We start from the raw sequence: 24,681 nt of genomic DNA, 5'->3' as shown, positions 1-24,681 counted from the left end.
TACCCCTTGTGTAATGTCTTCATTGAAGACCAAATAAAAGAAAAATAAAAGAGGTCAATGCAAAAGCGTTAAAACCTGCACTTCCTCAAATGGCCGCTTGAGGTTGGTGTCAAAGCCGAGTCGGTCCCCCATAGACGTCCATGTTAAAGTAATGCATGGGGTATACAGGGTGTGGCTGCTTTGTGACCTTCATCAGGAAACACATGAGTTACGGAGGGAGGTTCTGGCGTAAACTGTGCTATTTTCCTTTGAAATACTTGATGTTTAATCACATTGAGCACACAGTCAAGTTCCTCCACACACCTTGCATCTGACTGAATCATTAAATACATGTTGGGTTGTTGACATGGCTTCCACAATGAGTAGGAATGATGCAAAATGCTGTTTATATGGAACACTTATGTTTAGTGTTTAATATAAAAGAAAATTAGAGTGATCAAACATCTGTAAAACACTTCTTAATAAAGATTATATTATTATTATTATTACAAAGTGAGTTCTGGGCTCAGGTTGTGCACGCTGAGCGTTTCAGCAGAAAAACAACAGGCAAAATGTGGAGACCTTTATTCCCGGTAGAGCCACAGAGCGCGGTCACCTGTGGAAGAAGTTATGTGCTCCTTGTGAACCTTTCTTCTCTTAGGGGCCAGCGGAGGCTTTAGCTTTTTTACAGGACGCTTGAGTCATTACGTTACATAAGAAAAACACACCTCTGTGGTAAAAACGTTGCGGAATACCGGTGACTTTCCACGGGTCATAAAACGGACTGGTTAACAAGGCAGCGGATTGATCTTGTGGAACCAAACACAGATGTGAACCTCGGGCTCCCTTTAGGGGTCCTGCGCTGGTTATTACGCAATATCACATATGTTGCTGCATACAGAATGTCTTTGCATCTATTGCGATGAGAAGACACAACATGGAAGGCGGGGACGCGCAGAGTGGAGCTGCGTCCGGATCATAACAAAAACGTATGGCCTTCAGTCCCTCAGAGATCACAGTAATGATTTCTGCACGCACACAAATGTATTTACTATTTCCTCCCGTTCAACGCGGAAACAGAATGAGGGCCCCTCTCCGATGAGAGACAAGCGGTATTGTTATGACAATAGAAAGATTTATTCGAACGTGTCATTTTTAAACTTGTTTTGCAGCACTGCGCCAAAGTGCACCCTGGGATTGAAAACATGAGGCTGCGGAGAGACTTGCCAGACAGCATCTTCGCTCTTAGCCAGACTGCCTCCTGTGCCAGACATCCTGCCCAGCTGCGTATGGGTCACAAGCGTGCCACGACGCCCCCAAGTCCTCTTAAGGACCGGCTGTCTCGTCCTCAAGTCTGATCGCCAAACATCGGCTTCCCAAACGCTTCCCCCCTCGAGCCCAAATTTCACCCTGCGCCCAGGCCATAAACTGAGTTTACGGTTAATCACACTGCAGTTTAATAGCGAAACTATCAGTCGCGGAGGAAGTAAACGGTAAATAACAATGCAGCCGACCGCCTCCAGACACATAAAGACACGCTGTCCAGTCAAAACAACCTGCAGATGCTCACTGTCTGCTGAGGCACAACAAAAGAATTCTTAGCAGGAACGTCAAATGGTTTATTTTTCCACTGATACTGTGTGATTTTCACATTGTTTATCCCTCTCGCTCCACCAGCAGCAGGGAGAAGAAACACGTGCAGAAATCCTCCACACCCCCTGGCTATTTCGCTCCCTGCCACGCTCCTCGTCCCCTCCCACTCCCTGACGGTTAAACTGTATAAATATCCTACTCGGAGCATTGCTGGGATTCAGACGTTGACCTGCGCTGACCGGAGACACTCAGGTGCAAAGAGACTCTCTTAAGAAAGTGTTGTATTCTGATGTGCTGAAGAAAAAACAGGAAAGGGACAGAAGAGAAAAACAAGAAGATAATATACTACAAAAGTAAAAAGGGGGCTGTTTGACTGTAGGGTGATAAACATCTACATCTCCGCAAAAGATCGTCCTCCAAAATGTGGCTCCAAGTGTCTCTCCTCTGCTTGTTCTACTTGAGCGTGCCCAGCCAAAGCCAGGCCCAGCAGCGAGCCTCGCTCTACCGCTCCAACGACCCCACCGGACAGTGTCATTACACCTTCACTGTGGCCAGTCCAGATGAGACCAGCTGCCCCGGGGGCAGCGCAAAACCGGAGATTGATGGAGTCCTGTCCAGGCTCACCCTGCTGGAGGCTTTGGTCAGCCGCCTGATAGCCGGCGTGGACGGGGGCGCCGCGTCCGAGGCTGGTAACGAGGAGGGCCTCCGGGAGGCGTACTCCCAGGTCACAGGGGAGAAAAACCAGCTTCAGCAGGACAAGGAGCGGCTGAACAGGCAGGTCCGGGAGCTGCAGAAGAGGCTGGAAGAGCTGAGCCGCGAGGCAGAGGACCTCAGGAGCAAACCCTGCCTGCAGACACACACCTCAGAGGGGGCTCAGCGTGAGAACAGGCCTGCAAGCGGTATGTACATCAGCGGGTAAAGAGAAAACACACACACACATAACTATATATGCCTGTTTTCCCACAGGAGTACATTCTTAATCTTTAAAAAGGTGTTCTCTTTTGGGGAAACTGATAGGTGACATATTTTACTACCACTTTACTACTCTCTCTTTATTTTAGGAGTAAATGTTTTTGTTGTGGACTTGGGCTGTGAAAGGTCCCCAGAGACACCAGGTCAGGTTGCAGCGCTCTGTGCCAGGTTGAGTAAGGGGATAGGAATTTCCCAAAGAGGCTTCTTTTACGGCTTTGTCACTCACTTTGTGTGAGCGCAATCGTATTCTGACACATAAACAAGGCACCGAGACGTAGATGTTATTTTTCTGGGGGCTGCGTTTCACATACATTTCTGCTCTGTTCCGTCTCTTCCAGACCCAGCGTATGATTCGGGAAACGGTGCCTATCAGGAGATGAAGGCGGAGGTGACAGAGGTCCCTGCATCCCACCTCATTCCTGACGGAAATCACAACCTCACAGGTGGTGAGTTGCTCAAATCAACCCAGAAGCAAGATGCCGATGCAAATCGATGCATTACAAAGCGCCGGGAAGGTAGAATGTAAATACCAGGATGTTTAAAATGTTTTTTTTTCTTCTTAAGGCTGTGGGGAGGTACTGTCAGTGGGAGATCCTGTGTTGCACAGGAAAGCTGATAGCATCACGGGCAAGTACGGAGTGTGGCTGCAAGATCCAGAGCCTCAGGGCCCTTATTACAGTAACAAGACTGTGTGGCGCATCGACGCGGTGGGTAAAGATGTGCGCCAGCTCTTTGCATACGAAGACATGGAGCAATTCTCCCGCGGCTTCCCCATGAAGGTCCTGGTTCTGCCAGAGCCCGTGGAAAGCACGGGGGCCACCCTGTACCAAGGCTCCCTATACTATCAGCGCAGACGTAGCCGCACCCTCATCCGCTACGACCTGGCTTCTGAGACGTTGGCAACGCGCGCGGAGCTGCCCCACGCGGGTTTCCACGGCCAGCACCCCTACTCCTGGGGCGGCTACACCGACATCGACCTGGCAGCGGACGAGCAGGGCCTGTGGGCCATCTACAGCACAAGCAAGGCCAAAGGTGCAATTGTGATTTCCCAGCTGGACCCCAAGAGCCTGGAGGTGAAGAAGAGCTGGGAGACCAACATCAGGAAGAACACAGTGGCCAACGCTTTCGTGGCGTGCGGACGCTTGTACACAGTGTCCAGCTACACGGCGCCCAACACCACCATCAACTACATGTTTGACACGGCCACCGGCGAGAGCAAGGCCATCTCCGTGCCCTTCAAGAACAAGTACCGTTACAACAGCATGGTGGACTACAACCACGCCCAGAGGAAGCTGTACGCTTGGGACAACTTCCACATGATCACCTATGACGTCAGACTGGGCAGGGCCAGCTAGAGAGTCACTGTCCCGCTTACACGACTGAGCCGCTGCAAGAACGTATGAGTTAGATGAGACTCGAAATAATACTCGGTGATCAGCGTACTAAGATCGCTGCAAGGCTTTGGTATATCCGTGCTTCTGAATTATAAAATCTATTTTTTCTAATGGGGTTGTAAATAAGATGTGCTACAGCAACAAATGAATGTTTCTAAAGGAGAAATATTAGCCGTGATAGAGAGACTCGCCGCGAGAGATTAGTAACAAACAGTAATCATGATATAATGATGATCTATAAAAATGATATTTTTGTAATCTGTTTATAAATGTTATTTAAGTTCCCAATAAAATGACTGAAAATGACACCGTTGCTTGTTTGTGTTTTATATCATATACATTTTTGCAAAATGTCCTTCGTCGCATGTATTTTACAAACAACAAACAGCTGTTTTATTCTACTTAATAAACACCCAGATAAGGACCATATGAAGCAGAAGTGAACAAGGATGACTCGACAAGTGACTCATTCAGCTCCACTGTCACGGTGAACACCTTTCACCACAACATTGTAAAACAGCTCACCTCTGTGACAGCTGAGCACACAGTAGCACTACCACCTTTAGATACTATCTCTGTATGAAACACTGTGTAATATCCACCTCAGTTTTTGTAATTTGAATGTTTTATTACACCAATCAGCCATAACATTAAAACCACTGACGGGAGAAGTGAATAACGTTGATCATCATGTGACAATTCAGTGCTCTGCTGGGAAACTTTTGGACCTGACATTCATTCATGTATATGTTACTTAGACATGTAGAACCCACCTAGACCAGACCAGACACCCCCACCCCATAGCAATGACACTCCTTGATGATTATTAATGCATACAAGCAGCTTTTCAGTTTTACAGCTGATCAGGTAGAGCTTAATTCACTTTTAATACTTTTAATATATTCAACAACTCAATCTTCTGTTTATTGTAGTTTAACTCACATATTAATATTTTTTTAGAGCTTTGTACTTGTTAGTGTTTTATTATTGTTGTGCGCTGGCACAACAATAATAAAACTGGCAGCACCTGCATTCTCCACGCACACCGTCCACGCCTTATGACAGGAGTTTAACGTGCTTCATCAAAGCATGAGTACAAGCATGAGCCACTCCCCTGACCTCTACAACATTTATAACATTTTAATTTGGGAGTTTCACGTTGGGAAGGAGCTCCGTGACAGCAGAGTTTATCAGCACGGTAAGATGAGACGGGATGCATTAATGTGTAATGGCAGTCAGGAGACTCAGCAGCAGCTGATGGAAACATGGGGGAGTGCGAGTTCACTTTACCACAACAGTGTTCACACACACATGCAGCAACAATTGTGGATAGTGACAGCTCAGAAAGAGACCACATACCACAAGAAATTGCCACTTAACCAGGAAGTAGCATGTAGGTCTCATTTTGTTTGGTGTCAAAGAGATGCACGTCTTTACACATAGCTTGCTTTAATTGGCTTTTGATTAAAAATTAAAAGCAGCTTTGGTTTCGGCATTGGGGAATTAAGTTAACTTATCCTCAGTGCCATTGTGCAAACAAGCGACATGAGCACCCTAACGACGTTTCCACACAAACAAATGCACTTAAAACCGATAGACATGAAGAAAACGTAAGAATAATGTAGCATCTGTGATCAATAAGAAATAACGATCACTTTTTATAATAGCGGAACATTTCTGAGTTAAACAAACTCGTGCTACACATTTCCTCACACAGAGGATGACACACACCTCAGCCTAAATTAATGTTTCCAGTTTACGAGCCAGAGTCCAACATAAGCCCTGTTGAGTCTCTCGCTCAGTGGCATGAGCAGCAGGTCCTGCAGGCAGTCCCAAGTCACCCACAGCTTTTCCACCAGGCTGTACTGGCAGTAGCCCATAGCCAGACCAACGCCCACATCTGTCACATAGTGTCTGGCAAGCAGCAGCCGAGACAAGCTGACCAGGAAGGCCCAGCCCACAACCAGGACCCGCAGGGAGGCCGTGTCCACCAGCTGGGCAAGGAAGAACCGGGCGCACATGGCCGCCCTCGAGGCGTGGCCCGAGGGGAAGGAGTAGCGCTCCATGAAGAAGGCGGAGAGGATGTCGGAGCGGTTCTGTGAGGGCCTTCGGCGCCTGACCACTGTCTTCACGGTTCTCACAAGCAGCACGTCCAGAATCAGAGCTTTGAGGAGGAGAAAGAGAAAAACACTGGCAGTCAGTTTGTAATCAAAAGGTGGCTCTCAGATCATATTGAGTCCTTACTGATGGACTAAATAAAAAAATGCACTGTTGCAAGTGAAGGACAATGCAACTGAAGTTGTTCTTAATTTAAATACCTGTACAAGGCATGAGTAAAAAAAAAAAAAAAAAAAAAAAAAAACGGTTATATCAGAACATTTAGTTGCTAGTTATTCACATTTTAAAGGTGCATTAGGCTACATACATACACATACATGCAGCACTATTTAAGGATTTTAAATATATTGTAGTTGCACTCTATATGAGACCATAGGGTACAATTAAAGCAATATCCCTGTCAATGCATTGTCCTACAAATTTTTTCTCTCCTATGAAGTGGAATTTCACGAACCATTTGACCTCATTCTGCCACTGTAGTCGACAGCATTTATCAGAGTTATACTATCTATAGAATTTCCAAAACAACATAACATCCAGGCCATTATGTGCCAAGAATAGCTCTGGTAGTCCACCCCGGCACAATACAGTAAACAGCACAGCACCGGATTGCCATGCATGAATTTAGCAAACATAATCTACGCGCAGGCTACTAAATGTATCATCAACTATTTTAGAGAGGCATCTTAAAAAAGAAAACGTTCCGTTCCGTTGCTGTTGTCCGACGGCGCTTCTCGGTAATGGAGGAGCACAAAAACCAGCTAGTCCTGTTAGTACATTATTTGACGCTTGGCTTGACTGATGCGGTCACCCTGATATGTCGTGCTATTTTAATGGCCATTAACATTATTTAACTGTGACCAGGCCTCAACAGAGAGACCCCTGACGGTTAAAGGCTACACTTTGGAATTGGCACAAATGTGAGTAATGGCGCGCAGGCCTTCGGCTAATGTGGTGACAAAGATCAAGATGCGCAAACGAGGAACTCTTGACAAGTGGAAAGCATTACAAGACACCTGCGGTCAGTGTATTAAAAAGCTGAAAGCGGCGAGTAAAACGAGGATGGTGGCGTTTACATATTTTGTGCTGGGTGAATATGACAGAAAGTGCATTTATAGATATAGATCTAGAGATGATTGAAGCGTTGAGCGAGTTCCTAATTTGACCGAGTCCAGAAAACTAAACCTACGTTGTTCTGATCTCCACATATCTACTTCAATGTAAAAACATGCCACTAACCCAGGCCCAAGTTCAGCATGACCTCCTGCTCCTCCACGCTCTCTCCACGGAGGAAAGTGTACACAGTGCCGATGAGCCAGGGGACAACATGACCGGACAACTCCACCAGCCGCACCAGGGGCCGTATGCCGCCCCACGCAGACTTCTCACAGGCGCACACCCCGAGTCGCTTGGACAGCCACAGGTCTATTGCCAGCAGAAACCGGAGCGTTATGGTAAATATCGGCTGGCTCAGGCTGACGGATGAGTCTTCCGTTTGCGCTCCTGGCGCAATGGAAGAGGAGTTGGAGGCTCGGCGGCGGACATATCCCTCGGATGATGCCCGGCTTCCACACACAGTCCCACGGCAACTATTCCGCCTGGACGCCGGTGTGGACATTTTAGTTTGACAGAGTGTCCTCGGTAACCTCTCCGCCCTTCTTCTTGATCGACCACTCAACAAATCCCGCTGCGCTCAGACGCAAACCATCCTGCAAACGGGGGACTCTGCAGGGGTCGAAATGTTACCAGATTAGAACTGGACACAGCTCTCGTCACGTGATTGAAAATACTCCGCAAAATAAACTGTGAAAAGTTTCTGAAACAGGTGGAAGCCTACAGTTTTGGCCAATATCTGCAAATGTCCTTCGTCATCCAGGCCGCAGTATATCCATGCTGCCTGTCGCGTAAACTTCATGCCAATGTCACTGCTTTAAATTTGAATACAAACGCGTGCGTAAATACTCAAATATACCAAATTCTCTCACTCCTAACGCACCGCGCAATATGAGTCTGTTGTACCTTCCCGTGCAGATCAGGGTGGATGCTCACAGTACGTGGGCTGTTCGGAGAAACGTTTCCGCCTCCTCTCCTTTATCTCACGCTGTCAGTCATCAGAGCTGCTGCTGAACACACGAACACCTCCACGGTCACATCATGCCGGGACTTCTGCTCGGAGATGTATTTCCTGATTTTGAGGCGGAGACAACCGCTGGAAAAATTAAATTCCACGAGTTTCTCGGTGACTCGTAAGTACACCTGTCCATCATTTATTTATTTGTTAAATATATATATATATATTTGCACACCGGTTGACAATGTCATACATTTAACGCTAGAGAGAGAGAGAGAGAGAGAACGAGAGAAAGAGCAGGAGGAGGAAGAGACAGGAGACAGTTGCTGCCGTTTTATGACTTCTGCTTTCGAACAATAGCGCAAGCCTAGACAGTGTTAAAGTGCGTCAAACAAAAAAATACATTTAGTGGATAACATGCAGAAGTGACTCTAGCCTAACCTGTCAGTTATCAGATGCTCGGTTGGTCGGAATTGGAGAGCATATTAATTTAGTCAAAACAGCCAGGCAAATGAGAAGTCAAACCTAAAACGCTTAAATGGTGCATGCAGTCATAGCACTGACCTCAAGAGAAAAGCCATGTCATAATTTTTTGACACATGGGTTACATCCTGTCAGTTTGCTGTCAGGACTTCATCGTCTTCCTATTCTGTTACACACAGCACCAAACAGCAATGCCAGCCAGTGTAACCTAAACGTGGTGGGAGGAAATGAGCGAGAGTGAAAGCGGTTTTGACATCCAGAGTGTCCCTCCGTTCAAGCCCTCTCTTTATTGTTTTTATTTCAGGTGGGGGATCCTGTTCACTCACCCCAGAGACTACACTCCGGTGTGCACCACGGAGCTGGGCCGAGCTGCCAGACTGAGCAGCGAGTTCCTCAAACGCGAAGTCAAACTTATCGGCCTTTCCATTGACACTTTGGAGGACCATCATGGGTGGAGCAAGGTACCACAGCAGCATCATTTTTTAAAACACGCAATGACCAACGCCATAAGCATGATTCACACGATGTTCAGATCATTACGAGCCGGAATTTCCACCGCATGTTGAAACAAACAAAATTCTGTTCTTATGAAAACTGTCTCAGGTTCTCTAAATGACACGCACCAAATGGCCTCTATCCAAATTAAATATTACATACGATCTTGGATTTTTATTGATGCCATGAGACATTTCTGCTGTACAAATTAAAACCTTTAACAGAAACAGAGTCATAAAGCGGTATTAGTGAAGTTTGAAATGTGTGGAGGAAGCGTTTACTGAATGACACTGCTGATGGGAAGTGAACGATGTGCGTTTAGAGCCTGACCTATATGTAAAGTTCATAGAGGGAATAACAGAGAACTGCTTTTTAAACATCTGATTGCATCAACTTAACTTTAACAAAGCGACTGGACCCCCTTTTGCCTTCAGAATTGACTTCATTCTTCGCGGCATGCTTTCAACAAGGTCTTGGAAATATTCCTCAGAGATTTTGGTCCATGTTGACATGACAGCACAGAGATGGTTGTGCGTGAAAATCCCAGTAGATCAGCAGTTTCTGAAATAGTCAGACCAGCCAAAGTCACTTCCATTCTGATGGTTGGTTTGAACTTCAACAAGTTGACTTGATCACCTCTACATACCTAATGCACTGAACTGCAGCCATGTGATTGGCTGATTAGCTATTTGTGTTAACAAGCGATTGAACAGGTGTACCTAATAAAGTGACAAGTGAGTGTATATTAATCAACTATTTCACAGTTGAGCTGTTAGACAAGTTCAGATCAATATACTAAGCACACAGTTTATGTTCTCCATCAACATTCTGATTGAGATCAGGGTTTGATCTCTGTGGACCTGCTTGGTGTGAATAGCCAACTAAGGACGTGTGTCTGTTACTAGGACATCCTGGCGTACAACTGCGACGAGTCTGGCTGCTCTTCACTGCCCTATCCCCTCATAGCTGATGGCAAACGTGAGCTGGCAGTCGCTCTGGGCATGCTGGACCCAGAGGAGAAGGATAAAGATGGCATGCCAGTCACCGCCCGCTGCGTAAGAGTCAAACACCCTAACCCTAACCCTAACCCTAAGAAACAATGAATTTCTCATCTCAGCGCACAAGTGCAGGAAGTTACACTTCAGCTTGCTCAGTCTCCATATCCCTCTCTCTGTGTTCATACAGGTGTTCATCATTGGTCCTGACAAAAAGCTCAAACTGTCCCTGTTGTACCCGGCCACCACAGGACGTAATTTTGACGAGATCCTGCGAGTGGTGGACTCGCTCCAGCTCACAGCAGGGAAACGAGTGGCCACACCAGCCGACTGGAAGGTGCGTCACAGATTTGGAAGTGCACCTCAGAGTTATTTCATTTCATCAGGTGACAGCACAGGTAATACAGGCGAGAGCTTACCTGCAGCGTTTGTGTGTGTTTTCCTCCAGCCTGGAGACTGCGTGATGATCCCTCCTAGTATACCTGAAGAGGAGGCTGCCGCTCTGTTCCCAGCTGGCGTCTACTCCAAAGACTTGCCCTCTGGGAAGAAGTACCTGCGCTACACGCCATGGCCATAAGCAGATACTGATGTGAAGAACTCGTGTCCGTCACCGGGACTGTACCTCAATCCAGAAGTTTTCAGTTCTGGTTTACAAATGTCAACTGGCAGATATCTCTGTTGTGAATCACCCCTCCATGACAAAATGAACGTAATGACTACCAGTGCCTTAAAATATATGTAGGATTATTCCAAGTCGTGCACTAAATCCTTATATTGAACCGCGTCAGAAAGGTGCTTAATTCAATTGCATGATCATTTTAGAGGATGTAGCCTGTGGTGCTGTTAAACTGCATCAAATTAAACAGTGTTTCTGTTATTTAGCTTAGCACAGTGACTGAAATGGGGTTGTCAAAATAATAGAAACGTGTGTCAGCAGAACAAAAAACAATTCAGCAGTGCTACAAACCACAGCCTACGTGCTGCAAACGCAGCTGCATCAACAGCTCTCAGTTATTTGAAAGATTTAGTGCAGGACTGTTATATCAAAATGTATTCCTTTCCTATTAGTGTACCTAATAAACTTGCATATATATGTACACTAATTATTTAAAAAAATACGAATAATTTTAAAATCTTCAGTGCAGCTGGAGAAGTTTATATCTTCGTGACAGTGTTACTATCCAGGATAGACCATTTTACACAATAGTAGACTTAGACTTTAATGATTCACATTTAGCAATTTGTTTAGCAATTTCCTCTCTCTTGGTGCAGAGGGTGGTTTTGAAGGCGGTACAGCAGCTAGTCAGAGATGTCTATATTATTTAAAACCCGTACAATTGTCTACTACTGAATAATAATTTAGGACTAATCCATTCATTTTACTGAAATCATTTACTGTAGTCTTACTCCAATGATTCCCTTGTGTCAGTCAATAAAACATTATTTTCTCACTGATAAAAGATTAAAGGTGGATTTTTTTTAAAAATTTTTTTTTGGCAAATAATCAACAATTGATTTGGCTCAGTCGTGACTTCGGGGGGTTTCTTTTCTGAGCTTGTCAGCTCTGGCCAGCAGCGTCCCCCCCTCTCCCTGCCCCCCCACATGTCATAAGTTAGTTTTGTTTGAAGTGTTAACTCAGCTGTGTAGGATTTGGCTTTCCCCGCTCACCGGGTCGACAACATCAGAGAAAAGCTTATCAGCTCTGATGAGTGGCAACTGGCCCCTCTCTGTAGCGGCCGACGGGAGAATGTAAGGACACGGGGAGGAGTAACAAAGAAGAAATGTGAGGAAAAGGACAAGCGGTTTGAACGTCACCGACTGTTGAGTTGAGGAAAATTATATTACATATGTCAGTGGATTAGGCTGGAGCCACAGAGGAATGACAGCTTCACCTTTTAAAATATTTATTAGGAATGCATTTGAAAATAACAGCGATGGGCGACTGAGCCGAGTGGTCTCTTTGCAGTCAAACCGTGAAACAGCTCTCACTGGGAGGCTAAAACCATGACTGTGAAAGGCCGACGGTGTGCCAGTTGTCTGCACAGAGGTCTTATCTCCAGTCGTGTGCTGGCAGAGTTTAGCTATCTGATGCTATCATTAATACACGGTTCTCAGAACCAGACTCATAACCGCTTCCCTTTGGGTTACTGAGAGAAAAAAAAAAATGTATCTTTACGCTTAAGAAAAACGGCAACGTTAAGACATCTGCTCTACTTTCCAGCGTGCAGACTTGTCATCACAGTTACATCACCGAGAGTCACTTCCAGCTCAGCCTCCTCCCACCAGCACAGTCATCTCTGGTTCATGAGGGCCTGGTACTCCCTCTGGTGGGAAAACAGTCGCCGGAACACCTCGTACTTTCTCTCATAGAAGCTGTAAAATGGCATGAAATACAAAATAAATTAGATGCCTACAGCTGGGCCTTCACTTAAAGCTCGATAATGGAAACACTGTTTGCACTCTGAATGAATGGAACTGTATAAAAACTAAACCGACAATGATTCTGATCGCCTTGGACATCCACATCGTATTTGAATCTATTTACACCGATATGGGGCATAACATTATGACCACCTTCCTAAAATTGTGTAGGTCTCTTTGTGTCTCCAAAACAGTTGTGACCCATCAGAGAATGGACATGGGTCTAATGAGGGTGTCCAACGGTATCAGGCTACACAATATTGTTAGTGGGGGCCTTTGGGTCCTATGGGTTGAGGGGAGGGGCCTCTGTGGATCATCCCACAGATACTTCATCTGTTTGGGATCTAGTGAATTTGGAGGCCAGGTCAACACCTTGTGCTGCTCTTCATGTTTTCTGAGTTGTTCCTAAACCGTTTGTGTGTTATCACCCTAAGGATGTCAGCTGCCATCAAGGAGTGTCACTGTTATGGGGTGGGGGTGCCTGGTCTGGTCTAGGTGGGTGATACATGTCTAACTAACGTCCACATGAACGAATGCCAGCTCCAAAAAGTTTCAGATAATGGTCAGTGTCCACGATTGTTCACTCAATGTCAGTGGTTTTAATGCTGTGGCGGATCGGTGTATATCACAGGACATCAGTCTCACCTTTGGAGTTCATAATCAGGCTGAACAACTTTCCCCACTTTAGCCATTTTCTCCATCGCCTCCTAAAACACAAATTACCAACACAAATATCACACAAACAGATCACGACAGTCACATCTCAGCGTCAGATAAGTCACGACCTACTTACGGCACGAACACGAGCCAACGGCAGCAGTTTTGGTTGAGGCGGAGTTTATGATTAATGCAGAGCGGGCTCTTGGCTGTCTAAACCTCCAAAATCCAGGCAGTTGCACAGCTCAGAGGATCAGACACAACAAAATTCCTGCCGTATTTATGTCTGAAAAATGGGTTGACAGGTGCAGCCTAGTCCAAATAATAACATCTTATTTTTAGCATATCTGGCTTAAGGGTTGCTATGGGTTCTGGTGCTGAGACACCAAGAGACACTTCACCCAGCAAAAGATCCATCCGCGCGTCATTTCATAGCGCACAAGGCCGCCTCGTCTAGAAAAAAGTTTTGCACGTGTTATAGTTTGTGTTTTGGTTCCACCCAGCAGATGGAGGCACTGAGTTAGTAATTACACCATACTGTACACAGCCTGACCTTTAGCTTTTTTTTTCTTCTATTGGACTACAAATGAAAACATGGCAACCTGAACACCGCTGCATACAGCGAGCTGTTAAATAAACACGATAATATCAATTCAAAAATATATGTTTTTAAAGTGGTTTTCCGCCTACTTTGCACATTACATTCAGTCTGCGAAGACAGTTGTGTAATTTCTTCTATGTCTCTGACAGGTCGGAACATTTTAACAATAGGCCTGCCGTCCAAACTGGAGTGTGTGAGAGATGCTATCCAGCTGGGAAATATATAATTCAGTGATTGTGAAGCATGACTCATACTGGAAACTAAACAGCAAAATATCTCCACCTCTGCTTTTTTCTAATTTGGACATTTTTTTATTTTATTTTAAATACAACAAAGGAGCCAAATCCAACCAAGAAAGGACCCTTTTAGCTTTGTCATTGGTATTTTCACACACTTCTTTACACTGAAAATATATTTTTTTCCTCATCATTCTAAGAGACAAAGACTTCTGCTTACACAGTGTTTCTTTTGTTAATTTTGGGCGGTACATAAGTTGTTAAGTGCAACATGTACAAATCACTGCAATGCAGTCAGGAGCACAAAACAACACAGTAGCTCCTCTGTAATGCCATAAAAGGCTTAGAGATACTGGTTTATACATTTATTTTTCAGCTGCGTAAAGATGGAAATTTCCATTTAGTCTGTCTGTGGTCCCTCAGTATATTTCCACTAGAACAGGGTTGCGTCCTCACAAGAGTTCTAAGCATGTTATTGTGTAAGAGCATAATGTAAATATCACACATCAGAAACGACTCGGCTAATAACAGAAGTTTAAGGATAAGATGATATTCCTGTGATTGTATCACCAGCAGCGGTCAGTGTTCACTGTCCAACAGCTAGAGTGTGTGTAAAACCTACCAAAAACCTTTTCATTCGCAGCCCCTGTGAGTGTTTGTATGTGCCAGTGTGCCGCCCTACCTGTATAGTGCTGTAATCACGTGACGCACACGCCCCAAGGACTGCTGCTCCCACTAACACAGCCTCCGTCTGATTTGGCAGCACTACAGGCAACCCTGAGAACGAAAACACGAAAAAGACTGATGCTTTTACCTCGTCCTCTTTCCAGGACCCCATGGTGTGTGTGTAGTCTCCATATTGTAGTATTTTTCCTACATGTTCATTTTTTTAATCGTGATTGTCGGTATTATCACTGCGTTGGTCTTTTGGAAGAGGACTCGCTGCCTTGTTTCTCTTCCGGAGGTTTGTTTTGTTGTCTTTCACCATTAAAGGGGATTTTTTTTCATCTGTTTGATCTAATCTAATAAAGGGATTAAGGCATATTCATACTCGTTCTACTGTAATTAAATTCCAAACACACATCAGTCAAAACATGTCTGTACACAAACGCTTGTATATCCCATGTAAATTGGACTGTATAGTATTTTCTTTCATTCTTACTACCTCATTCTTATTCTATTTTTAAGATTATTTTAGTTTGACTCTTATTCTCATGTCTATGTCTGGTTCATATATATTCTTAGTTATCTTGAGACGCTTGGACAAAACAATTTCCCCATGGGGATGTATAGAGTGATCTTGAATCTTGAATCTAACATACGACCACCTGCCTACTGTTGTGCAGTGTGTATTATTGCTTTACGGCAGTGGTGTATCGTCTTGCTGAAAGAGGCCACAGCCATCAGGAAATACTGTTAATATGAAAGAGTGCACACAGGTTGTAACTAAAGCTTATTGAGACATGTCAAAGTAAAATCCACGTGAATGGCATGACCCGAGGTCTCCCAGCATTGTCGAAAGCATCAAACTGCCTTCACTAGCTCCGCTCCATCCCGTAGTGAATCCTGGTGCCATGTGTTCCCCAAGTAGGTGACTCACACGGACCGAGTCATCCACGTGATGTCAAAGAAAACATGACTCATCGCACCAGCTCTGATGCTCACGTTCTCATTGTAGGCGTTTTCGCCATTGAATAGGGGTCAGCTTGTGCACACCGACTGGTCTGCAGCTACACCGGCCCATGCAAAACAAACTGTGATGCACTATGTTCTTCTACCTTTCTATGAAAAACGTTTAGAGAAATTAGTAGCGGCTTGACTGTTGTATTCCACCACACGGACCAGTCACTAAAATCCTTTCTCCTGCTTCTAACACATCAACTTTGAGGACAAAACATTCACTTACCACCTAATATATCCCACTCATGGCATTCAGGTAATGTCATGGTGGCCGATCGGTGCACACACCTATTCTGCATATATGACATACCTGTAGCATTGGCTTGAATCTGAACAAACAGGTCATTTTTGCTCAACCCCCCGCACAGGAAGAGGGTTCTGATGTCATGTCCTGCTTCTTTCATAGCCTCCAAAATATGACGTGTACCAAGCTGACGCCATAAAAGAAGACACAAGAAGAAAACAGGGTCAACATTAAACAAGCACGACCATCCTTTGTACGTAAAGGACGCATAAAACTCATCGGCCTTACAGCGAGGGCTTGAATGGTGGCCAGATAGAGCAGGGCCAAATCATCCAAGGTCTGGGAGAGAGACAGTCCAATCACCTGCAATGAGTCAATCACAGTCAGCAAATGTCCTGGGGGCAAAACTGTGTCAGTGATAGTCTGGTACAGTCAAAACAATAATTCCCAGAACTGTACTCCCTAGCTCCTGGCTTCCTGGAAATAAAAAAAAAAATGGCTTAACAGCAATAATTAGCAGAGTGAACGCAGATATCAAATGTTCAAACTGTCAGCTACCATGAATTATTTTGAAGATCATGAATAAAAATTATTTTTTGGGGAGGAGGTTGTTTACTGGCAGTTAGCTTAGCTTAGCTTAGCAAGAAGGGGCAAGGGGAAAACAGTTACCCTGCAACTCTCCAACACACCAACAAGGACCTCTGAAACATTTTAGTGCATTTGTTTATGCCATCCCCAAACGGACAGTAAAAACAACACTCTGCGGTTCCTGGGGAGAGTTATAGCTAGGCTAACCATTTCCACACACATCTTAAAGTGAAGCGAGGCCAATGGTTTTCTATCTCCAGCTCTGTAATTAACACAGACATGAAATTAGCACCAATCTTCTCATCAAACTTTACAACAGGAAGCAAATAAACATATTTCCCAAGACATTAGATGAAATAAATTCATAATCAGAGGCTTGTGTGGGAAAGCACAGTGTACAAAACAATAGGCTACAACTAAAATGAAATACTGAAGTACACTGAAGTCCAGCCTATCAGCACTTCAGCTCTGATTGTTAATATGTTGAATAATAGTATTCCAACTCATAGCATCTATCCCTCACCATGCCCTTCAAAGTGGGGTCAGCCAGGGGCGACCTGTTCCCGTGGAAGTCTGGCCACACGTGAAGACTGGATCCCAGCAGGTCGAGGGCAGAACCGGAGTTAGCCATCAAACTCAAGCGGCTGTTCAGGAAGCTGTAGACGTTGCTGCTAGTGAACAGAGACATGAGAAGGCACGTGAAAAATGAGTCACGTCGACGTGAATCTTTGTGTGATTGCAGGGAAATTAAATATTACATTTATCTGCTGAATGGTGGATTACACAACATTACTGAGGTTCTAATCCTACTGAAGCTTTCTGTCATTACTATACGCCAGCTGACGAGGACGACAGCTGTGCTTAACCACACTTAGGGAGTGCAGCACCAGACGCGTCATCTGACCTCGGCCGTGCCTCTTCCTGGAGCTGGGTGTACGCAGCGTGGCCCTTCACCACATGGTCAATCTGAGGGAAGACAAAGAGCAATATAATGATACTGAGAAGCGCTACAGGTGACACAGGTCGTGACACGAGGGCTCGTGTGGCTGCAATAGAAGATCATAAATTTATGGCTATGAAAATATTTGCATGTTGCACTCAAGTTAACCAGCAGGTTAAAACTGAAAAGCACACCCAGAAAGGCTTGAACAGGCCGTTAGCCAGAAACCTGAAAACATATTTTAAAATGTAATAAATATAAAATATATTTTGTAAATATCAAGAACTTATTTTTCTGTCTACCAGAACCTTATGACAAAGGGAAACTTGAATGCATTTAAACAAGTCAAACTTCTTTTGTAACAGTAGTCCTTGTATCTTTTCAACAACTGTAACATTCCTCATTAATGTGTTTCTTCACGATTATTTTTGACAAAATAAAAGCTACTGTACCACAGCAGAGGAATCAAACTAGTCGCTCACTCTTTAACTGATGTGGCCAGAAGTTTCACATCCTCTACTACATGTACACATGAATTGTACATATTTCCGTTTATTTGTCTACTTGCTACTTTTCTGTTAATACGCAGCATGAAGAAAATCAACATCAGACGTCTTTACGGTCAGAGGACTGACCAGCCTTCCCGTGGCGCTCTGTCCTCCCTCGTTGAGCCACATGCCAGGCACCATGGCGGACAGGCAGGGTCCCCACACTCCTGGCACAAACAGAGGCTGCTCACTGATCTGATTGACATGAAAACCAATATGAAATGGTTAAATATGTTTAGCATCTCATTAAGAAAGATTTTAAGGGAGGGGCTACTTTTTTTTTTTTTCATATATTGGTCAGTTATGAGCCTTTGTTGCAAAACGTCTTCTTCATTTTTTTTTCAGCTAGTGGAAGGAAAATACACATTTAGTCTGATCTACACTGTACCAGTTGGAAATGTATGAAAATTAGTGCATATTTTATTAGATAATTCCTGAGACTTGTAATACAAAAAATATGTGGTTACTATTAATTCACTATTTGCTATTGTTTGAAATATTTGCTGATGTTTTTTTTAATTAAAGAATGTCTAGGATTATACATTACATGCCCTTAAAGCCTGTTCTCTCATACTGAGTTTTTCCTCATACTCTTTGCCAGAGAACTTCAGTAACGTTTACATACATCCGATTGGCCGGTTTTATTTCTGTTTACCTTGTGAATCCTCCTCCAGAGGGGTCTGATCATAGAGTATATAATAGAGTATATAATTTGCATCTTGACCCATAAAAACCTCTTATTCCTGAAAACAGACTTAAATTCATATGACATACACACATGTGATGCACGTGACACAAAGGGAAAAAATTCTGAGTGGTCCTGTTATCAGCAATGCTGACAAAGATTGTTGATTGAACTACTAACCTACTAACAGATAAGTCCGTGCATATGTAAGTAAGTAAGCTCTACATCACCTCCGAATTTCAGTCTCTTATAAACGGATAGTGTGAGTGCAGCATTAATCATCGGAAGCCTTTTGTTAGTCATACGATGATATCCTCAGACAAATGTGTGAAATGTGTGACTAAAAACATTCTAATGAAGTTCGCACCATGTCCTAATATTATGTATACGTGCGATCAATATTCATTCTATTTTTTTTTTATAAAGGTCAAAAACAGGTGCAGCCATAAAACACTGACCGCCATGTGGCAAGTCGACGTCCCACATATCATCGCCATACGTGCGGTGATCGGCTGGTCCTCACAAGGCAAGTGAAACCCTCTCACATCAGCACCTATAACACCTGAGAGGAGAAAGATGATATTTGGTCCATTGTGCAGTCTGTTTTGTCTATTTTCTTGTGTGTCACTTAATAAAAAGTTTCCAAACTGCAAGGCAATAATCAGAATGATTTGCAGATCAGAAGCTTTAAATCCTTTTGAAGTCGTTCTCCAGCCTTCACCCGTGAGTCTGCAGTGACAGTAACTGCTGGAATAATGTTTTTCAAGCTGGTTTGAGTTTGAGGTGGGAGGCTGGTCTCCGCGCAGAGGCCAGGGGGGAGTGTACATCACCGTGACATGGACAACAACTAATAGTGCAGAGTGTTTTAACCTCTGGCTGTTACGACAATGTGTGACTGGCAGAGGTCACAGCCACGGACCAGAGGCCAGAGTTCAGGAGCAGTTTACCTCGCAGAACAAAACCAGATGGTCAGGATTTCTGAACCAGGGTAGGGTCTGCTACTGTCGCCCCCAAGCCAACACAGCTGGTGATGGATACGGAAACTATATTTTTCTTATTTGTGAGTTCACTTTTTGCACTTTAATGTCGACAAACCTTAAGTGTCGCTCATCCTTTTAATATCTCGTGAGGTAATACAGTGTGATGGGTCAGTTATAAAAGCTGACATAAAAGCCACGGCTGATGTCAGCTCACTTTTTACAAGAAAAGCCTTGAGTCTCCTGCTACCCGTGGTTCACTGCGTTATACCTAGGCCTCCAGCATGAGCATCGATGAGAGAAGAACCAACTGCAGTTCCTGGGTCCAAACCCAAATCTGCCGCAGCCTCTCGGGTGAGACCATCTCCCAAAGGACTTCCTGGAGGACACGTCTCGCTGCCTGGATGACACAGAATTAATAGTTCAAAGAATGAAAACGGACACCGAATGAAAACGGACACCATCTAGGAAAGTTAGACATTCATTATTTGCTGACCTATTTTGGAAAAGTTATTTTCCAGGAGGTCCTCCAGTCCAATACTTGTCCAAAAGCTGGCGTCCCATCCTTCTGGGGGGCAGTATGTCCATTTACAAACAAGAGTACATAAAGACCTGCGGAATGAGGCAGAACGGGGCTGAAACGCACATCGAGGAACATATTTCATGAAGCTAATCATAAGGTTATCTCAAGAACGTCACGGTGTCTAAACCACTTTGTAAATGGTAAAAGACACATTACGTAGAAGCAGACTTGCTACAGACATTTAAAATAAACATTTTACGCAAGGACAGTGTTTCAATAGCACATGAGCACGTCAGCTAATACGTCATTGATTTACTATATCCTCATAGTGAAAGAGGTAGCAGGGAGAGTGCAGACAAACCCAGCCCTTGGCTTAACTCTCTGGGCTGGGTTTATCTGCACTATACATTGTTTTTACTTCTCAGTTCTTAGCACTGTGAACTTTATGCATTGTTTGCACTTCTGCCTTGCACTTTAATGCGTCACCTTTTTATTAATAGCTTTTTTTTATTACTTTTATTGTGGATGTCATCTGACGTTGTCCTCTTTGTCTCTGATGTCTGCTGCGAAATTAATTTCCTTCAGGATACAAATAAATCTGAACTGAAGTGAACTAGTTCAAATTAATGGGGAAAAAATGCCTGGAATTGACTCACAGATAAACTCTTGAAACAATTCACCACAAGCTCTGAAGGTTCACCTTGTAAAAGAGCCAGTTGCCTTCCAAGACAAGAAGTCTGGTAGATCGAAAAAGTGAGTGGCTTTGTTCCAACAGCTTTCTTTTAGATTCTGATAAACAAGAGACAAGAGATATGCACAGGATTGAAACCCTGACTAGAACGCAATAATGGCACATGTATGCACTGACGGAACATAAAGCTGTCCAATACATGTCTCCCAACAAAAAAAGCACGCATCAATAAAACAATAAAACACAGAGACCAGTGGTCTGGTGGTGACCTCGCTCACCTCTCACCTCTTTGAGCCAGAGCAACTTAGGAGGTTGCATCTCTGGTGACATGACCCCTCCCACCCTGCTCAGGACCCTGTGGCCTGTGTTTGTTATACGAGCAGCCTGCTCTGCAGCTCGATGGTCCATCCACATCACCACGTTCCTTTGTGTGTCACCTGGGAAAACCATGAGAGGAAGTGAGAAGGTCTGGTATTACTGCCACAGATATCATATTATGAAATTAATCTATTAAGAAACTATAAATACGATTGTTGTCATATGCGGAGGTACGATCAGTACTGTATACAAAGTATCTAGGTCCAGGCCTTTGTGTAACTCTTCCTTAATTAGAAATAACATCCAGCTCCAGGCCTCTAATGTGCAGCTGGCCCCGACCTTTGACCTCCTCATGGAGGAGGGGATTTTACTTTAAAGATCAATAACATATTGCGTTACATTACACAAAAAACAATGCGCCCAAGCAAGGCTCAACAGCTGGAGGGTTTCATAGGGTTTTAACAGTTTTAACCTTTCCAAACGGAAATCCCTGAAACTCAAAATCAGCATTTCAAGGACATAATCAATTGTACCCTCAATAATACACAAAAATAACACTGACAAAGCATTCAGGTCAGGCCACAGAATTACTGGCATTCATAAAGTAAATTACTCACCATCCTGAGTGACTGGCACAGGCTGAAAGTTTTGGTCCAAAACCACCAGAGAGCAGGTGGCGTCAAAGCCAACCCCCCGAACGCAGTTCCTCTCCACACCGTGGGTAACTTTCTGGAACAAATATACAGTATAGTCTGAACAAAGACATTCCTTAAGTGCTTTTACACATGCTGTAGGTGACATGTGTGTATTTATTTGAAGAGGGTATGAAGGCTAAATGAGCATGCCCTGCTAGTGGTATTAGTTATAGATTGTGTGATAGAGTGACATGACTATAGGAACCTAATTGACTCATTTACACCAATATTCAACATGTTTACAGGTCTTCTTATGACTAGGTAGTACACAGGCAGCTTCAGGGCCGTACTTGGGAATACTGTCCCAAAAATACTACCTGAGCTGATAATTCTAATGTTAGTACATTGTCATAAAGCCTTTTAAAAGTCCTACCAAAGAACTATTAAATGTAATTATGAGCTGAAGATAAACGTGTAAGTCATGGAGTACGGGTGGTAATGTTTGATGAAAATAAACTGTTGAAGAAGTAGTGGGATTAAATAACTCTAAATAAATAATAGTAATGAAGACAAATGACAAATAATTAAGTTAAATGTTAGCTTAATGTAATGATTAAGCAAAAGTAATGAATAGACAATTCAATTTATAGCTAAACGTGAGGAAATAACAGATGATGGCTAGTTAACTAGCCAACAAAAAGAGTTAAAAGAGGTTCGAATGTTACCTAAAAATAATATTATCTTTAAGTGATGAATTAAATATGAACTAATTAGCCAACAGTTAAGAATAAATTGTTGAGATGCTAGCTAAAAAGGTTAAAAGATTAGCCAAAAGAGGTTTAAATGGTACCTAAAACTAACATTAGCTTAAAGTGATGAATAAAATGTGAAATAATTTGCTGATAGATATGAATAATGAACATTTAAGCGTGAGCTAAAAGGAGCTTAGACAATAAGTTCAATAATTACACTAGCAGTCAAAAGTCTGGACACACCTTCTTTTTCAATTCAGTGAGAAGGTGTGTCCAGACTCTGGAATGGCAGGGTAAATCCGAGAGCTGAAAATTGCTTGAGTTTCTTGAAATGTACTTGAGGTGATGAAAACAAAATTTAAATAATTAGCCTTAAGTAAGATCCTTTTTGTTAAAAATAAATAAATAAATCTCCTAGGAGGATTGCAAACATGATGTAAACAAATCCATGTGTGGTTTTTGTTAGCAACCCATCTGTTCTCACAGCTTTGCTGGATTCCGTCGCGAGGGGACTTAGACATGTGATAGCAGATAGGGTTCACATTTTAAATCACTGCTTCATTCCACCCACCTTGACAACGGTGCAACATTTCTCCCAGATCTCAGTGGATGACTGGACGTAGTGGTCAGACTGGGGCTCCCAGATGCTGATGGGCTCCTCTGCAGAGCTCTTCAGCAGGCCCTCTCTGGTCACCAGTGCAGCCCTCACGCTGGCAGTACCCACGTCCACCCCAACATAATAGAGCTCTGCCATGAGGAGACGAGCTAAAAGCAGATGAGGAGGCATTGGAGGATCTCTGAGTTGATTATTAACTAGGTTACACTGCCAAAGTCGACATTACGGTCAATGCCTAAGAGGACACCGATACAAAAGTATTATGTGCACCATAAGAAAATTTATATTTTAAATTTATGTTATCCTTATTTTAAATTCATGTTATCCTCGGTTCAAGATAACAGTGCAGTGGAAACGGACAAGATACAGAGATTCAACACCGATCACCTGCACGGAAAAACATTCTAAATGCACGTAACAGACATTACCAAAGAAAAGGGATAGCAGCGCATAAACTTACGCCACGTCTACGAACTCACCTAGAGATTAAAAAGGTAGTTTATTGTAGAAACATTTACGTTGATCGTCTAAGTTTCTGACCAGAGGCTACTTCGAGTTGGAGACTGTGCTTTGGACGGAACGCGAAAGAGGCCAAAAAGGATACAGACGCATTTGCTTCTACCGAGTCCCACAGAGGGACAAGGGCCGCATTAAGACTGTAGTCATTTAGCTCTTAGTAGATTATATGAATAAGAAGAACTTTATATAGTTTTTTTAAATTGTTTAAATATTATAGTTTAAACATAATACATAGTATGTTTTTAAAATAGTATATTGATAAGTTAATAATAATATATAAATAAAATTATAGTACTTTGTAATAAAATAAAGTACTTTGTTGAAAAAGTTAGAAATAATAACTGGCCATTGAAACTGCCCCAAAAGAGTGATATGTCAAACTTTCGTCCCTGCATCCTACCCTTTTCACTGCATTGTGTTCTTTTCTTAGAGGAGAACAGCTGCCTACGAGGAAGTTGTGCTGGCCGCGATCAGTGTGTTTGGACCAGGAATGATCAGCAGAGATGGAGTACAGAGGAAAACCGAGCAGCGGGACAGGAAGAAACAGATGGTCTTCAACAAACACTGCATGGACAGTGTTTGAAATCTCATCTGTCTCTCTCACTGCTCATAGTGCCTTGGTGTGTATGTCCCTCAAGTCCACGCCTGAAGGTAATCAAAACTTTGCTCTGTTGATACATCAACACATGTCCATATAGCCCCTCTCTGTGTTTTGCTTTCATGAAGAGGGGATGTTTCCATGGATCCTGGACTGTCCCATCTCTCTACAACAAAAGCAGAGCCTGTTGGGAGGCAGGCAGGTCCAGCTCCTGATTAGAAAACTGCATGCAGTGGAAACAGCTGGCCCAGGGTGGGAGGAGGAAAGCAATGTTATCTAAAGGCGACCCCATTGGGCCAGCAGAAGGGGAAAAAGCTGACAGAGAGACAGGAAGCACAGCTGGGGCATTTGG

General features: G+C 43.6%; 4 protein-coding genes across 7 annotated transcripts; 2 read left to right on the top strand and 2 right to left on the bottom strand.

Moving 5' to 3' along the window:
• Window positions 1-1,755: 1,755 nt before the first annotated feature.
• On the top strand, window positions 1,756-4,244 carry LOC125011122 (myocilin-like). Of its 2 annotated transcripts, none has more exons than XM_047590154.1 (3): window positions 1,756-2,471; window positions 2,883-2,987; window positions 3,109-4,244. In XM_047590154.1, exons 1-3 carry the CDS (start codon window positions 1,994-1,996, stop codon window positions 3,897-3,899), a joined length of 1,374 nt encoding a protein of 457 aa, XP_047446110.1. In that variant the 5' UTR covers window positions 1,756-1,993; the 3' UTR covers window positions 3,900-4,244. The 2 variants fall into 2 exon arrangements, with proteins under 2 accessions (XP_047446110.1, XP_047446109.1); XM_047590153.1 differs by having other exon boundaries at window positions 1,765-2,471; window positions 2,883-2,990.
• A 63-nt stretch (window positions 4,245-4,307) lies between these two features.
• Window positions 4,308-8,186, bottom strand: LOC125011123 (polyisoprenoid diphosphate/phosphate phosphohydrolase PLPP6-like). 2 transcript variants are annotated; one of them, XM_047590156.1, is made up of 3 exons: window positions 8,076-8,186; window positions 7,296-7,781; window positions 4,308-6,102 (listed from the first exon to the last, which is right to left on the bottom strand). In XM_047590156.1, exons 2-3 carry the CDS (start codon window positions 7,672-7,674, stop codon window positions 5,681-5,683), a joined length of 801 nt encoding a protein of 266 aa, XP_047446112.1. In that variant the 5' UTR covers window positions 7,675-7,781; window positions 8,076-8,186; the 3' UTR covers window positions 4,308-5,680. The 2 variants fall into 2 exon arrangements, with proteins under 2 accessions (XP_047446112.1, XP_047446111.1); XM_047590155.1 differs by having other exon boundaries at window positions 7,894-8,076.
• LOC125011124 (peroxiredoxin-6-like) lies at window positions 8,124-11,555 on the top strand. The gene is made up of 5 exons (XM_047590157.1): window positions 8,124-8,302; window positions 8,915-9,071; window positions 10,011-10,160; window positions 10,291-10,437; window positions 10,549-11,555. The coding sequence occupies exons 1-5, from the start codon at window positions 8,211-8,213 to the stop codon at window positions 10,675-10,677; spliced, it is 675 nt and encodes a 224-aa protein (XP_047446113.1). The 5' UTR covers window positions 8,124-8,210; the 3' UTR covers window positions 10,678-11,555.
• A 432-nt stretch (window positions 11,556-11,987) lies between these two features.
• fggy (FGGY carbohydrate kinase domain containing) lies at window positions 11,988-23,847 on the bottom strand. Of its 2 annotated transcripts, none has more exons than XM_047588892.1 (16): window positions 23,692-23,847; window positions 23,168-23,361; window positions 21,827-21,938; window positions 21,177-21,328; window positions 20,901-20,989; window positions 20,174-20,289; window positions 19,949-20,077; window positions 19,159-19,262; window positions 18,103-18,210; window positions 17,432-17,493; window positions 17,051-17,198; window positions 16,228-16,302; window positions 16,006-16,126; window positions 14,698-14,792; window positions 13,167-13,228; window positions 11,988-12,473 (listed from the first exon to the last, which is right to left on the bottom strand). In XM_047588892.1, the coding sequence occupies exons 2-16, from the start codon at window positions 23,348-23,350 to the stop codon at window positions 12,392-12,394; spliced, it is 1,638 nt and encodes a 545-aa protein (XP_047444848.1). In that variant the 5' UTR covers window positions 23,351-23,361; window positions 23,692-23,847; the 3' UTR covers window positions 11,988-12,391. The 2 variants fall into 2 exon arrangements, with proteins under 2 accessions (XP_047444848.1, XP_047444849.1); XM_047588893.1 differs by having other exon boundaries at window positions 17,051-17,195.
• Between the last annotated feature and the right edge of the window lie 834 nt (window positions 23,848-24,681).

The sequence above is a fragment of the Mugil cephalus genome, chromosome 7 (assembly GCF_022458985.1).
Source record: "Mugil cephalus isolate CIBA_MC_2020 chromosome 7, CIBA_Mcephalus_1.1, whole genome shotgun sequence".
In the NCBI taxonomy this organism is placed as follows: domain Eukaryota; kingdom Metazoa; phylum Chordata; class Actinopteri; order Mugiliformes; family Mugilidae; genus Mugil; species Mugil cephalus.
Note: the sequence above shows the minus strand (reverse complement) of the source record. Positions and strands in the feature narration are given on the sequence as shown.

Bases quoted from the DNA above. Each gene is read 5' to 3' on its own strand.
- LOC125011122 (XM_047590153.1), top strand. From the start codon at position 1,994: ATGTGGCTCCAAGTGTCTCTCCTCTGCTTGTTCTACTTGAGCGTGCCC. The intron at 2,472-2,882 runs GTATGTACATCA...CGTCTCTTCCAG, and splicing joins TGAGAACAGGCCTGCAAGCG to ACCCAGCGTATGATTCGGGA. The intron at 2,991-3,108 runs GTGAGTTGCTCA...TTTCTTCTTAAG, and splicing joins AAATCACAACCTCACAGGTG to GCTGTGGGGAGGTACTGTCA.
- LOC125011123 (XM_047590156.1), bottom strand. From the start codon at position 7,674: ATGTCCACACCGGCGTCCAGGCGGAATAGTTGCCGTGGGACTGTGTGT. The intron at 6,103-7,295 runs GTTAGTGGCATG...TCCTCCTCAAAG, and splicing joins CATGCTGAACTTGGGCCTGG to CTCTGATTCTGGACGTGCTG.
- LOC125011124 (XM_047590157.1), top strand. From the start codon at position 8,211: ATGCCGGGACTTCTGCTCGGAGATGTATTTCCTGATTTTGAGGCGGAG. The intron at 9,072-10,010 runs GTACCACAGCAG...GTCTGTTACTAG, and splicing joins ACCATCATGGGTGGAGCAAG to GACATCCTGGCGTACAACTG. The intron at 10,438-10,548 runs GTGCGTCACAGA...GTTTTCCTCCAG, and splicing joins CCACACCAGCCGACTGGAAG to CCTGGAGACTGCGTGATGAT.
- fggy (XM_047588892.1), bottom strand. From the start codon at position 23,350: ATGGCAGAGCTCTATTATGTTGGGGTGGACGTGGGTACTGCCAGCGTG. The intron at 21,939-23,167 runs GTGGGTGGAATG...TATTTGTTCCAG, and splicing joins AATGTTGCACCGTTGTCAAG to AAAGTTACCCACGGTGTGGA. The intron at 16,127-16,227 runs GTAAGGCCGATG...TTATGGCGTCAG, and splicing joins CCACCATTCAAGCCCTCGCT to CTTGGTACACGTCATATTTT.